We start from the raw sequence: 16,207 nt of genomic DNA, 5'->3' as shown, positions 1-16,207 counted from the left end.
GGTCTCAGGAATCAAACTCAGGTCGTCAGGCCTGGCCGCAAGCCCCTTTAGTTTCTGAGCCATCTCGCTAGCCCCTCAGCTATAAAGGATGAAATGATGTCATTTTGGGGAAAATGAATTATCTTAGTTAGGGTGGCTATTGCTGGGATGAAACACCATGATCAAAGACCATTGGGGAGGAAAAGGGTTTACTAGGCTTAAGCTTCATCATCAAAGGAAGTCAGGACAGGTACTCAAGGCAGGAACCTGGAGGCGGGAGCTGATGCAGAGGCCATGGAGGGGTGCTACTTACTGGCTTGCTCGTCATGGCTTGCTCAGCCTTCTTACTTATAGAAGAACCCAAGACCACCAGCTCAGGGATGGCACCACCCACCATGGACAGGGCCCTCCCCTGTTGATCACTAATTAAGAAAATGCCTTACAGGCCGGGCGGTGGTGGCGCACGCCTTTAATCCCAGCACTCGGGAGGCAGAGGCAGGCGGATCTCTGTGAGTTCGAGACCAGCCTGGTCTACAAGAGCTAGTTCCAGGACAGGCTCCAAAGCTACAGAGAAACCCTGTCTCGAAAAACCAAAAAAAAAAGAAAAAAAGAAAATGCCTTACAGCCCAGCAGTGGTTATGCAGACCTTTAATCCCCGCACTCTGGAGGCAGAGGCAGGGTTAGCTCTAAATTTAAGGCCAGCCTGGTCTAGAGTGAGTTCCAGGACAGTCAGGACTACCCAAAGAGACACAATCTTTAAAAAAATATTAAAAAGAAAGAAAAAAAGGAAGGAAGGAAGAGGGGGGAGGGAGGAAGGGAAGGAGGGAGGAAAAGAGGGAGAGAGGGAAGGAAGAAAGGAAGAAGGAAGGAAGGAAGGAAGGAAGGAAGGAAGGAAGGAAGGAAGGAAATGTTCTATGTCTATACCACATGGAGGCATCTTCTCAGCTGAGGCTCCTTCCTCTGATGACTTTAGCTTCTGTCAAGTTGACATAAAACTAGCCAATACATGGATGGAATTGAAGATCATGAAAAACAAAACCAGCAGGACTCAGATGAAAAGTTTATGTGTTTTCTTTTATTCAAAGAACCTATTTTTAAACATCCATATGTGTATGTCTTAGTTGGGGTTTCTATTGCTGCAACAAAACACCATGAACAAAAGCAAGGGGGGAGGAAAGGGCTCCTTAGGCTCACACTTCAGCATTGCTGTTCATCCCTGAAGGAAGTCAGGACAGTAACTCAGACAGGGCAGGATCCCGGAGGCAGAGGCCATGGAGGGAGGCTGCTTACTGGCTGTTTCCCATGGCTTACTCAGCCTGCTTTCTTATAGAAGCCAGGACCAGCAGCCCAGGGATGGCACCACCTGGGCCCTCCCCCATTGATCACTAAATGAGAAAACGCCTTATGACTGGACTTCATGGAGGCATTTCCACAATGTGGATCCTTCCTCTGATGACTGACTCTAGCTTGTGTAAAGCTGACACACAAAACCAGCCAGCACACATATGTCATGGAAGTATAGTGTATATACATGTATGTCATGGAAATACAGGGTATATACACATATGTCATGGAAGTACAGGGTATATACACGTATGTCATGGAAGTATTTAGGACTATTTAAGGCGGGGAAGGGGATCAGGATGAGGTAAGAAAGGGTAATGGGGTGAATGTGAGTAAGGTCTCTGACATTCATGTATGAAAATGTCATAAGAAACCCAGCATTTTGACTGCCAATTAAAAATAAAATTAGTGCCTATCAAAATCCCAGCAAAATTCTTCAAAGACCTCAAAAGAATGGTACTCAACTTCATTTGGAAAAGCAAAAAATCCAGGATAGCCAAAACAATCCTGTACAATAAAAGAACTTCTGGAGGCATCACAATCCCTGACTTCAAACTCTACTACAGAGATACAGTACTGAAAACAGCTTGGTATTGGCATAAGAACAGACAGGAGGACCAATGGAACTGAATAGAAGACCCGGATATCAATCCACATATCTTTGAATACCTGATATTTGATACAGAAGCAAAAATATCAAATGGAAAAAGAAAGAATATTTAACAAGTGCTGGCATAACTGAATATTAACATGTAGAAAAATGAAAATAGACCCATATCTATCACTATGCACAAAACTCAAGTCCAAATAAATCAAAGACCTCAACATAAAGCCAGCCACATTGAACCTTATAGAAGAGAAAGTGGGAAGTACACTTGAATGCATTGGCACAGGGAACCACTTCCTAAATAGAACCCCAGCAGCACAGACACTGAGAGAAACAATTAATAAATGGGACCTCCTGAAACTGAAAAGCTTCTGCAAAGCAAAGGACATGGTCAACAAGACAAAACGACAGCCTTCAGAATGGGAAAAGATCTTCACTAACCCCACATCAGACAGAGGTCTGATCTCCAAAATATACAAAGAACTCAAGAAATTGGTCACCAAAAGAACACATAATCCAATAAAAATAATGGAGTACAGACCTAAACAGAGAACTCTCAACGGAGGAATCTAAAATGGCTGAAAGACACTTAAGGAAATGTTCAACATCCTTAGTTATCAGAGAAATGCAAATCAAAACAACTCTGAGATTCCATCTTACATCTGTAAGAATGGCCAAGATCAAAAACACTGATGACAACTTATGCAGGAGAGGTTGTAGGGTAAAGGGAAAATTCTGCATTGCTGGTGGGAATGCAAGCTGGTGCAGCTCCTTTGGATGTCAGTGTGGCGATTTCTCAGAAAATTAGGAGACAACCTTCCTCAAGACCCAGTAATACCACTTTTGGATATATATCCAAAGGATGCTCAATTGTGCCACAAGGACATGTGCTCAACTATGTTCATAACAGCTTTGTTTGTCATAGCCAGAACCGGGAAACAACCTAAATGCCCCTCAACAAAAGAATGGATAAGGAAAATGTGGTACATTTACACAATGGAGTACTACACAGCAGAAAAAAATAACGATAGCTTGAATTTTTCAGGAAAATGGATGGAGCTAGAAAACATTATTTTGAGTGAGGTAACCCAGACACAGAAAGACAATTATCACATGTACTCACTCATAGGTGGTTTTTAAACATAAAGCAAAGAAAACCAGCCTACAAACCACAATCCCAGAGAACTTAGACAACAATGAGGACACTAAGAGAGACTTACATAGATCTAACCGACATGGGAAGTAGAAAGCATAAAAAGACAAGATCTCCTGAGTAAATTGGGAGCATTGGGATCTTGTGGGAGGGTTGAAAGGGGGAGGGGAGAGGCAGGGAGGGAAGCAGAGAAAAATATAGAGCTCAATAAATATTAATAAAAATATATATTAAGAAATTAATTTTAAGAATAAAATAAGATTAGGTGGGACTGGAGAGATGGACTCAGTGATTAAGGGCCCATGCCACTCTTGCAGAGGACCTGAGTTCAGCTCCCAGCATCCACCTCAGGTGGCTCTGTCCTCCCCTCCAGCTCCAGGGCATCAGTTGCCCCCTGCTGGCCTCTGTGGGTACTCACACAAATAGGTGCACATATATATTCAGACACACATACAGGTAAATAAAATAAATAATACGTGCTAAAAAATAAATAAGTAAAATTAGGGTTGTCATATTCCACTGTGGGTGGGGTCATTCCTGGGCTGGTAGTCCTGGGTTTTATAAGAAAGCAGGCTGAGAGGGCTGGAGAGATGGTTCAGTGGTTAAGAGCACTGGTTACTCTTGTACTCTTGCAAAGGACCCAGGTTCAATTCCCAGAATTCACATGGCAGCTTGCAACTGTCTGTAACTCCAGTTTCTAGGAACCCAACACCCTCACACTGACATACATGCAGGCAAAACAATTTACAGAAAAAAAAATAGTAATTTTTTTCCCCTGAGATAAGTTTCTCTGTATAACAGCCCTGGTTGTCCTGGAACTCACGTTGTAGACCAGGGTGGCCTTGAACTCACAGAGAACCACCTGCCTCTGCTTCCCGAGTTCTGGGATTAAAGGCATGTGCTACCATGCCCAGCTAATAATCATTTTTTTAAAGAAAGAAAGCAGTCTGAGCGAGTCACAGTGAGCAAGCCAGTAGCAGAACTCTCTGTGACCTCTGCATCAGCTCCTGCCTCCAGGTTCCTGCCCTTTCTTCCTTTGATGATGAATATGGAAGTGGAAGCCAAATACACTTTCCTCCCCAACTTGCTTTTGGCTACATTGTTTCACCACAGCAGTAGAAACCCTAACTAAGATGTTAGGCAAACACTTTACCAACGAACCACATCCTCAGTCCTAACTCCTAAGTAATTTCAAGGCCAGTGGAACACACTTACATACTCAGGAAGCCATGGGAATTGCCAGGCTTCCATATTTGCCTGCGAAATTGTGTCTCAGAACAGGAGTGATCTAATGAAAACAGTTGCATGTCTCCTAGGCAACTGGCAAGTATGCTTTTATGCTGTGGGCGTTGTAATCTCTAGACTCGTGTTTCCCCTTTTGGGCTCTTGAAGATTTGGACATGGTTTTCCGGTCTTCCACCGTGGCTCGCCTTATCTACTCAGCTGTGATTTGTCCATTGCTCCGGTGTCTTCACTCAGCCACAAAGCCATTGTGGACACAGCCTGGGGGAAACCTACTCAGAAAGCCAGCCTGTGAACTGACCTTCCTTTTCCTCTGCTGTGCTTTGAAAGTAAGATGTCCTCCACCCGCCACCCCCCCACCCCACTCTCCCCACCCAGGCACAAGTGTTTGAATATAGCGTATCTGGCTGATGGTGGTTTGGGGAGATCTGGGAAGCCTTTGGGAAGGAGGGAAGGCCTAACTGGAGGAAGAAGGTTAATGGAGAGTGGAGCCTTCCAGATGGCAGTGGGGATCCATTTCCTCTCCTGTCTTTGCTTTTTGATGTTCCAAGATATGGTTAAGAACCTACCGTTCTTCCAGAAGGCCCAAGTTCAGCTCCCAGAGCCCATCTACGGCTTTCCATGGCTCCAGTTCCAGAGGACCTGACTCCCTCTCTTCTGGCCATAACAGGCAACCACACTCATAGGCGCACACACAAAGATGTACACATACACGTAATTTAAAATAATACAAATAAAAGTAGCCAGGCATGGTGGGGCACACCTTTAATCCCAGTTACTCGGGAGGCAGAGGAGGTGGATAGATCTCTGTGAGTTTGATGCCAACTTGATCTATGTAGTAAGTTCCAGGCTAGCCGGGGCTATATAGTGAGCCCCTGTCTCAAAAAAACAAGATGAGTCTTTAAAGTTCTTATTTCCAAACATAGGTACACTGAGGGGTTATTGCTTCAACATATGAATTTGGGGGATGGAAACACACCAGTCTATGATCCAAAGGGACATAAGGAAGGAAGCCTGGACAAGGGAGCCAGTCTGTTCCATCCCTGTGACCATGACAACAGAAGAATTTTAGAAGGGTATCCATGGCAGCAGAAGTCCAAATGGCTGACCAGACCTTGGGAAACATCCCAGATGGAGGGCTCTGGGATATCCATACAAATGTAGCCAGATCCCAGCCAGCAACCTGGAGGGTATGGAGCAGGGAACTTAACCTAGGGGAGGGGCAACTGGGAATGGAACAGGACCCAAGGGGCTGACATGATGGATATATGCTCAGGCTTGGGGTTGGATCTCCTGGACCAAAACTAAGAATAATGAAAGAGAAGAGGACCGCCTCAGAGTCCTGGTCATAGCATTGTGCACAGGGCTGAGAAGATAGATTCCTGCAGAAACCCTTTGACAGACTCGCCCACTACTTGGAGGGATTCTGACTCATAAAAGTAACACAATGATCACTAACCATAGGACAGCCATAGACAGAACCTATACATTAATCAGATTTTTAGAGGTTTTATTTTCTATGTGCATTGCTGTTTTGACTGTGTGTATATCTGTTTGAGGGTGTCGGATCCCCTGGAACTGGAGTTGCAGACGGTTGTGAGCTGCCATGTGGTTGCCGGGAATTGAACCTGGGTCTTCTGCAAGAGCAGCCAGTGCTCTTAACCACTGAGCCATCTCTCCAGCCCTTGGAAGATTATTTTTTAAAGAGCAGACTGGGCTCAGACTCTGAGATCTGTCTACCTCTGCCTCCAGAGTGCTGGGATTAAAGGGGTTTGCCTGAACCTAGTTGAGTTTTTAGAAGAATTTAAAAAATATGGTTATGAGGGCTGGAGAGATGGCTCAGCAGTTAAGAGCACTGCCTGCTCTTCCAAAGGTCCTGAGTTCAATTCCCAGCAACCACATGGTAGCTCACAACCATCTGTAATGAGATCTAGTGCCATCTTCTGGCCTGCAGGCATACATGCAGACAGAATACCGAGAATGTTGTATACATAATAAATAAATAAATCTTTTTTAAAAAGAATATGGTTACATGTATAGCTATCCTGAGCTGGGATGGATCAGGTAATGAGCTCCCTGTTATTGGAAGCCATCAAAATAACCCAGATGACTAGAAGGGAGGTGGTTTGAAAAGAGTTGAATCTGGGCATGGAAAGATGGCTCACTGATTAATAGCAAGAACTGCTCTTGCAGAGGACCCAAGTTCAGTTCCCAGCACCCACTTTGGGTGGCACAGGACTTCAGGAGACCCAGACTTTCTTCTAGTCTCCACAGGCGCCTGTGCTCCCAAGCACACTCCACCTCTCCACAAATAGGTACATACTTACAAATTTAAAATAAACCCTTTATTTATTTAAAGAAGTAAACGATATATAATATCCTTTCCCAAAATATATTTGGTAATGAACACCTGAAGCCCCTCAGGACGCTAAGGCAGGAGGATCACAAATTTGGGCTACACATATAGACTTTATCTTAAAAAATAAAATACAATAAAGTAAAAGCTGTGTGGTAGTGGCTTACACCTTTATTCCCAGCACTCGGGAGGCAGAGGCAGGTGGGTCTCTGTGAGTTTGTGGCTAGCCTGGTCTACAACGTGGATTCCAGAACATCTAGGGTGTTTACACACAGAAACTCTGTCTCAAAAAACCAAACAACAACAACAACAACAAAAAAAAAAACAACCAAAAAACAAAACGGAAAACCAAGGTGAGGGGTTAGAAAGATGGGTCAACAGTTAAGAGCATTTACTCTCTCTCAGAGGATCCGAATTCGTGTTTCAGGAGTCATGTCGTTGGCTTACAACCATCTGTAATTCTAAGTCCTGGGCATCCAATGCCTCTTCTGGCCTCCCTTTCTCTCTGTTTTCAATCGTAAAATTCTCTGGAATGTTCTTCAGGTACTACACAGCCTCATAGAAGACAAGACAAGAGGAACTCAGGAGACGTCTATGAAGAGCCCAGGTCAATGGACCATGAAGACCTTCTCTTTGAGTTCCATTGTTCTCCTGGCCGTCTTCCTCAGTGTCCACCTTGGAGCTGCCACTGGTTCGTAGCTGGTACCCTTCCCCCCTTTTTCCCTGGAAGCTCCTCCTGCGAAGGACAGCCTCAAGGTCATTTCTCCTTGTGTTGCTTAGGTGGGAGTGGCTCACCCACGCCCTGCTGCCTCAATTTCAACCACAAGATGCTCCCGTGGAACTGGGTGTACTCTTATGAGCTCGCCAAAGACAGCTGTCTCCAAAAGGTCGTGATGTGAGTGTCAGGTGCTGCTGCATCAGCCACGTCACTGGGCAGGGACTGGGTGGATGTCCACAGTGACAGACTGGACACCAGGATGGAGATCTGGGACACAAGGATCTCCGTTTTGTTTCTTGTGTCTGGGATAAAATACCTGGATGAAAGCAACTTAAGGGAGAAATTCCAGGTGACAGTCTGTTCTAGCTGGCTTTCTGTGGCTATGATAAATACCACGACCAAAAGTAACTTGGGGCTGGGCAGTGATGGTGCACTCTTTTGGCAGAGGCAGGAGGATCTCTGTGAGTTCAAGGCCAGCCTTGTCTATGAGGGCTAGTTCCAGGACAGGCTCCAAAGCTACAGAGAAATACTGTCTCAAAAAAAAAAAAAAAGGAACTTGAGGAGGAGAGGGTTTATTTCGAATCACACCCAATCACGGAGGGAAGTCAGATCTTGAGGCAGAATATGAAAGAACACTGTTTGCTGGGTTTGCTCTGTGGTCATGGTCTCTGCTAGCTTTCTAATAATACTCCAAACCCACCTGCCTAACAAAGCTGCTGCCTAGGGAATGACACCACCTATAGTTGGCTGGGTTTTCCCACATCAATCATTAATGAAGACAATTGTTTACAGATGTGGCCATAGACCGATCTTATTGAGATAATTCTTTAGTTGAGGTTTTTCAGATGATCCCAGGCTAGGATGACATTAACAGCTCAGACTAAGAAACAATCCATCATTGCTGGAAAAAACAAGGTAGCAAAATCTTGAAGCAGCTAAGTCATAATTATATTTACAGTCAAGAGCAGAGAACAGTGAGTTGATGCTTGCACGACAGAGCTCAGCTTGATTTCTTCTCTCTTATATAGTTCAGAGTCCTCTGTCTAAAGAATGGTGCCTCCCACAGTGGGCAAGTCTTCCCACTTAGATGAAAATACTCAAGATAGCCCCCCCCAGACATGTCCGCAGGCCAACTTAATCTAGATAATCTTTCATTGAGACTCCTTCCTAGATGAGCTTAGATTTTAAATTTAAAATAAACACTAACCACTAAGATAGGTTAGAGCCCTCTCTCCACAGAAACACATGTGTTTCTGAGAGAGTTAGATCCTGACTTCCAGACCATAGAGCAGGCCATGCTTTGAGAGCTGGGTATAAAGGCACAAGGAGAACACAGTGGTGTCATTTTTAATCACAGCACTCAGGAGGCTGGGGTGGAAGGATCATGAATTTGAGGCCTTTGAGGGCTACATAGTAAGACCTTGTCTTTTTTTTTTAAAGGAATTAAGAGTTGGTGGCAATCAAACCTAACCATTTGAGTTTGCTGTCCTAGCTCTCTGTAATGGAGAGAGAAAGGCAACTCCCTGCAAACCGTCCTCTGACGTCCATATATGCACTGTAGTAAATGTGTTTCCCCCCATAACAAATAAATAACATTTCATTTAAAAGTACATATAAACAAGGAATGAAGTGGCGTGCTCATATGGGGTTCCTTTCTGCCCTCTAAAATTCATCGTGCCAAGCTGTAGTGTAACTCAGTGGTAGAGCATTTATTTAATTTTATAAAGCTCTGGATTATACTTCTACATACACACACACACACACACACACACACGAAAGAGTAAAACTGTTTGGGCTATAGTTCTCTAGTCTAGGAATATGCTGAAGTCTATTAACCAACAAGTACTCACATTTTGTTTATTTATTTATTTACCTTACTGGGAATTGAAGTTGGGGCTTTCGACATGGTAGGCAAACATACTACCACTGAGCCACCCTCCACCAAAGCCCCTCACTGGAGAATTCTAAGCAGGAACTCTACCACTGAGCCACGCCCCAGCCCCTCACTGGGGGATTCTAGGCAGGGCTCTACCACTGAGCCACGCCCCAGCCCCTCACTGGGGGATTCTAGGCAGGGGCTCTACAGCTAAGCTAATCATCCCTAATCATACCAAATGTGTGCTTCATAGAGTGTGTGAAATATGTATCAATAAATCTGTTATGTTTAAAGGAAAGCTAGGGTCACAATATAGATTACTGCCTGGCAACTAGACTTTCCGAAACATGATTCCTGGGGTCTGCAAGCCTGAGAGCGTGTAGATTCCATGGGAAATGGAAAGAGAAGCAGGATCAGCAGAAGGTGGGACAGGAACGGAGTGTCACAGTTGTGTTGAACAGAGGAGAAAGCTTAGTTATACAAACTCACCCTCCTCTTTCATAGCTTCATAAGCCAAGGACGTTGACATTCACTTCTTATCTCTTTCCTACAGATTCACTACAAAACGAGGTCAGAAAGTCTGTGTCCAACCACAGGCCAAGTGGGTGCAGAGATACATTTCTCTGTTGAAAGCTCAGAAGCATCTGTGACTCTACTGGACTTTTAGCTGAAAGACCCTGAACACAGCTCTTGGCGCCTTTGCCCTCATGGAACCTGATAAATTCATTTTTAGTGTTCATAGTCCTGGTGGAAAGAGGACATGGTTTTTATTGAAGGTTTTTAAAATAAAGATTTGATTTTACTAGGACTGGCAAGATGGCTCAGTTAGTAAAGACACTTACCACCAAGACTGATGACCTGAGTTCAATCCCTGGGACCCATGTGGTGGAAAAAGGGAACCAAGTGTTGAAAGTTGCCCTCTGACCTCTGTGTGTGCATCATGGTACATGCACAGGTACACACACACACACACACAGAGATATGGTGTGGGAGAATTGTCTGTATTCTGTCAATCATGTATTTTAATAAAACTCTGATTGGCCAGGCAAGAAGTATAGGCGGGTCAACCAGACAGGAAGTAGAGGTGGGGTGATGAGAACAAGAGAATCCTGGAAAGGAGGAAGCCCATTCCTCCCATTCCAGCCCAGACCACTGAGAAGCAAGATGTAACCTGCCCAGCTGAAAAGTACTGAACCATATGGCTAACATAGATAAGAATAATGGGTTAATATAAGCAAAATAAGAAGACTGAGCTAATGGGCCAATCAGTTTTATAATCTTATAAAGATCTCTGTGTGATTTTCTTTTCTTTTCTTTTTTTTTTTTTTTTTTTTTTTTTTTTTTGGTTTTTCGAGACAAGGTTTCCCTGTAGTTTCTTGAGCCTGTCCTGGAACTAGCTCTTGTAGACCAGGCTGGCCTCAAACTCAGAGATCCACCTGCCTCTGCCTCCCGAGTGCTGGGATTAAAGGCGTGCGCCACCACCACCCGGCCTTCTGTGTGATTTTCTTTGGGACTTGCCGGCTGTGGGGTACCAGGCAGGACAGAAACCCCAATAAGCCGACCTCTCATGTTACAGAGAGAGAGAGAGAGAGAGAGAGAGAGAGAGAGAGAGAGAGAGAGAGAGAGAGAGAATAAATATAATTTTAAAAAGATTTGACTGTCAAGAATAGTAGCATACACCTTTAATGCTGGCACCCAGAAGACAGAGACAGGCAGAATTTGAGACCAATCTGGTTTATATAATGAGTCCCAGGCCTTCCAGGACTACAAAATAAGACCTGTCTCAAGATGATGATGATGACGACAATTTAGAGAATGAAATAGGAAGATAAATTTTTCTCCTCCAGATGTGCATACACGGGCACACATAGATGCATACAGCACACATAGGGTCTCTCAATCAAACCTAGAGCTTACCAATAGGGCTTGCTCTAGGGATCCCCTGTATTCACTTTCTATGCCTGGAATCCTAGGCAGGCCACCGAGCCCACCTGGAATTACATGAACACAACAACAAAAACAGCAATAAAAATGAACCAGCAGAAAACAAAATGCGAACACTTAAAAAATACCCTCAGTCCCTTGAATCAGGAACACGGGACAGCTTTCCATTCGCTTGTGTTTTGTTCAGAGTCCTTTACTAGCAATGGATAATGGCCATTCTCACTGGTATTTAAGGAAGTACTGATTGGTCAAGATCCCAGTTCTTATCTGACGTATCTGAGTTTCAGGGAAACAGGTATTGAGATAAGAATTTACATATGATATGTTCTGGAACTGATTCAGAAGAAATCAGGATTAGGAGCAAAAGACAAGGAAGGAAAAGTAATAAATGTGTATGAACAAGCAAGTATGGGAGGTGGAGGCAGAAGGATCAAGGGTTTAAGGCTATACTACCAATTCAAAGCTTGTGTTTGGACAGACCCGGGGTCAGTCTGTCCCCGCTAGCACTGCATACTCTGTGCAGTGCATTCGACTGGGGGCCCAGGGTCCCTCAGATTCTTCTTTGTCTTTCTTTTCTTTTCTTTTTTCTTTTCTTTTTTCTTTTCTTTTCTCTGTTCTGTTCTGTTCTTTTTCCCTCACCATAAAAGGCCGCTCAGAGCGACCTCTGGCCTCTCTGGCTTCTGAGTCACCCTGACTGGATCCAGCCAGGCCATAGCACCCCACCCGGGGTCAGGGGATGCCCGGCCACAGGTCCTGCGGTGTTTGTGCCGATTTGCACCCCGCCTATAGGGGGAGATGTGCCGTTATAAGCCTTGTGATGTTGCAGTTTCGCGGGTTTTCACAATTTCAGCTGTGGGTAGCAAGCCATCCATGTCCATCCCATAATGCCCTCCTTCTTTGGCTCTTACCCGCTCTCCGCCGGTGTCCCGCCAGCTCCACTTTTATGAGAGCTTGCTAACTACTGTAAGCGGGAACTTTCTAACTACTGTCAGCGCACAGGCAAATGGACCCTGCCATGATTACTGCTGCCAACAAGATTGGTCGGATCCACGAGGCCGCTTTTTCAGTTCCCGCCTTTTGCGCCCCTCTGCGGCTTGTGGCATGGCGGCTCAGCCACAGGGTGGATCACACCTCTAGGTCCCTCTTATTAAACATAAAATCCCTGCAGCTCAAAAATTGTGGCTTTTTTATACAACAGGTGACCGCTGCCATTTTGACTGGGGTCAGGTGACTTTGCCACCATCTTGGCTGAGAGCCAGGTCAGGTGACCAGGTTCCACCATCTTTACTGAGGTATTCCCTGTCTTGTCCCCCAGTTTACTTATGTTTTTTTTTTCACTAAATTCCTCTTGTTGACTCTGTTGCATGTGTGTTTTGTGCAGTGGCATGCCTTTGGTAGGGCCCACCAAGAGCATCCACTTTCCCCAATTCCTGTTTACTCTCTGTTTGTGTGTTCATACAGGTAACTTAAATGCACCTCTGCTTATTACTTATTACATCTCATTTCAGACTACAAAGACAGTAAGTCTCATGTTTCAAACTGGTATGTACTTTTAAGTCTCTTACAAAAATACTTTATATTTAATCCAACCCTCATTTAAAATATATTAAGCTGTTCTCTACTATTGTCAGTTCTGCCGTTAACCTTCTATTGCAAGCAGTTTTTTTTTTCTTCTTTCTCTCTTTTTATGAGTGTAAATCTTACCTGTTAAGAGCCAGTACAGTCTAGCTCAAACCCAGCTCTCCAGGCAGGCAGATTCTATACTGTAGTTATACCTGATAAACAGCCCTAAACTGCTCAGAGATCTGGGGAATATGGCATTTAAATATTTAAATATTAAAAAAAACTTTATAACAAAAAGAGACAGGTTGGCTCCTAGCAGCAGCACTCTACTTCCTCCAAAGACGACAGAAGACAAATGGGCACAGAACAACGTCCATTGGCAATTCGCTGCAACTGCCAAGTGCTGACCCCTGGGCAAAACTGCATTTCATCTAAACTGAAGATCTCCAGACGTGGACAGAATCGCTGGAATCGACAGCCTAGCTGCTCAGGTCAAGGTAGGCCTGTCTTCCTACAGATTTCTCAGCCCACAGGATCTTCTGGAGCCTGGCATGCCCTGCGCTAAACAGCAAAAGTCAAATGAGACCCTCCGCGACCCTGGAGGACCCTGAAGGATAGCTCTGGGTGCCAACCAAGTAAGTTCTCTGTCATTTTTAAATCAGTAACTCAGGTAAAATTTTATCCTTCTCAAAGATCTCTGATGCAGTTTGACAGCTGAGAGGTTTTTGTCAGTTTAAAAGGACAACCTCACCAAACAAATTTCAGTAAAATAAGACCTGCAAGTTATAAAGGTGTGAGGACAAATACAAGTTATCAAATTTCTTTCTCATGCTGCTTTTCATAGTTTTAAAAATACTTTTCATTGTATAAAAACATCTGTCCCAGTCATTCTGACATAGATATGCTATTGTTTATACACTGTATATGTCTAAAACTTCTGTTTTCACAAACCCAAAAAATTCTTGTGAGTTCCAGGGAGCTGAATTGAAGGATCCACCTTAAACAGGTCAGATACACCCCCCTCAATTCCCTGGTCCTATTTTTTTCCCTTAATTTAACTTTGTCCTTTGTTCTGCCAATACCTTAAACAGGTATAAGAGACACCAGACATTTCCATACCTCAGACACTGGATAGGAGCAAAAAGACCAGCTATGCCAGGATGTGGGCAGCACCCAGTCTTCTCAGGTTCCCCCCAAAGACAACGCCCATAAATAAGCAGGAAGAAGTCTTGAGAACCCACCACCCCAATTCCTTTAACCTGTGGTGCCTAACCTCCCGCCTTTTTAGTATAAAAAGGAGATGGGAATGTAATGGTCTGTTCTGTCTCGTTAAGAGACAAGCCACGCCCACTCCCTCCTCTGTCTGTTGAGACAGGCTGATCTTCAGCTTCCAGCCTGAGTTCTCTCCCTTTTCCGGCTCCCTCTTGGAGAGGCAGCTTCTCTCTTTCTCTCTCTCTCTCTCTCTCTCTCTCTCTCTCTCTCTCTCTCTCTCTCTCTCTCCCTCTCTGTTCTTCTCCTCTTCTCCCTTCCCTTCCATAACCACTAAATAAATACCCAGCCTCACTCTGCATGGTGTGCCTGTCAGTCTGTCTCTCACCAGCCCGCCACATGGCTCACCGCTGGGGACCAGCCACCTTCAGCTGCCTGGGACTTACTGCTCTGGGGACCCCCTGCCCACTGCCTGCCACCGCAGCCGGGAATCCTGCTGCAACCTACTTGGGGATCTGCAGCAAATTTTATAATCCAGTACACCCTCTATAGCATAACCCTGCCCCAAAGGTCAGGGACCATTGTGGGAGAGGAAGCAGAAAGATTCTAAGAGCCAGAGATAGGAAGGTCTGGATTGAAAACAGCATCTTCAAGATAATGGTGGATGGAACCAAGGCACATAGGAGCTCACGTCACCGCGGCTGCGGTTGGCAGCGCCCTGGGAGGACCATTTTATCACGAAGTGGGAAGAGGTCCAAAACCTCTGACCCATAACTGAGGATCTCCCCCCATCCTAAACTTCTCCCTCCCCCAGGCTGGGCTTCTCTTTCCTATATAAACTCAGCCATTTTGGCTATGTAGTCTCTTGGCCTCTTGGTCCCTGTCTGGCTCTGCTCCTGGATCTCTCTTGGTCTGCTTGCCCCTCCCCCAGCTCTCCTCTCCTGCTTTCCCCTCCTCTCTCTCTCTCTCTCTCTCTCTCTCTCTCTCTCTCTCTCTCTCTCTCTCTCTCTTTCTTTTTGGTTTTTCGAGACAGGGTTTCCCTGTAGTTTCTAGAGTCTGTCCTGGAACTAGCTCTTGTAGACCAGGCTGGCCTCGAACTCAGAGTTCCGCCTGCCTTACTTTCTCTCTTTCCTCTCAAGGCCATGTTCAGTCTGGACTCTTCCAGATGCCTCTGGCTGTTTTCTCCCTCACAGCGACGAGAAACTACCTCTCCCACCATACTTTGGAGCCATCAGTCAGGACCGGTGAGTGTATCACATGTGGAATTACAGTTCATAGCTGATGTTGCTGGCACACCCATCAACCCACGCTATAGGATGAATTTGAAACACCCCCCATGGGCTGTGTGACTAGCAGCCTCACACTCTTGCCTCTGTCGTGGCTGGTTTGTCTTTGTCATGAGCCCAAACCATCCCTCCCCACTCCCTCCAATCCTCCCTCCTCCCTCCCTCCCTTCCTCACTCCTTCCCTGTCAGGGACCATTTTCCTAAGGATAGATTTGTCAGGGACCGTCATCCTTACAGGGATAGCAGAGGTCATTGCCCTAAGGATGTTTACAGAGATCCCACCCCTCATCCCAACTATCTTGAAAGCTGTCTGTTAACAGAACCCACCCCTTACTCCAATGTTAATGGATCACATGCTTCGGCTTACTCCAGGTGCTGACTAATGACCTTCAGTTACCCCGGCAGAGTTCCTGCCTACCTACCTCCACCCCATTCAAGGGTATATAAGCTGTAACTTTCACCCCAATAAACGGAGACCTTGACAATAGAATCTTGCTTGGTTTCCTTCCTCTTTCCAGCTCATGTCTTGCAGGTTAGCGCCCCTTCAGGGGACCCTGAATAGCTGACCCGCCAAGCTGGGGTTACACTTTCCTTCCAGGGCTTTTGTCAGCTATTCTGTCAAAGCAAGAAGAAAAGTAACTAAGAAACCTCTCAATGAAATGAGCAAAAACCAGGCAATGAGGTACCCAGTCAGATGGATGGGCTCAGGCCTCATTAGACACGCCAATGCCCGGAATACGAAATAGTTGGGGATTTATGAGCCAAGGGTTGGTGCCAGACATACTGGGGCGCCCTTGTCATCCCAGCACAAGGGTGGTAGAGACAGAAGGATCAGAAGGTCAAGGTCATTCTCTGCTACCTAGTGAACTTGAGACCCTGCCCCCAACCCAACCCCAAGAATGGGTTGGATGTGGCTAGTTCCCTAGAGGA

At 45.3% G+C, this 16,207-nt stretch overlaps 1 protein-coding gene across 1 annotated transcript; it reads left to right on the top strand.

The window, feature by feature from the left end:
- Positions 1–7,299: 7,299 nt before the first annotated feature.
- Ccl26 (C-C motif chemokine ligand 26) lies at positions 7,300–9,925 on the top strand. The gene is made up of 3 exons (XM_038344630.1): positions 7,300–7,372; positions 7,462–7,576; positions 9,829–9,925. The coding sequence occupies exons 1-3, from the start codon at positions 7,300–7,302 to the stop codon at positions 9,923–9,925; spliced, it is 285 nt and encodes a 94-aa protein (XP_038200558.1).
- The last annotated feature ends 6,282 nt before the right edge of the window (positions 9,926–16,207 follow it).

Source organism: Arvicola amphibius, chromosome 10 (assembly GCF_903992535.2).
Source record: "Arvicola amphibius chromosome 10, mArvAmp1.2, whole genome shotgun sequence".
NCBI classification, from domain to species: Eukaryota; Metazoa; Chordata; class Mammalia; order Rodentia; family Cricetidae; genus Arvicola; species Arvicola amphibius.
The sequence above is the reverse complement of the archived record's forward strand: the minus strand, read 5'-3'. Positions and strand labels throughout refer to the sequence as shown.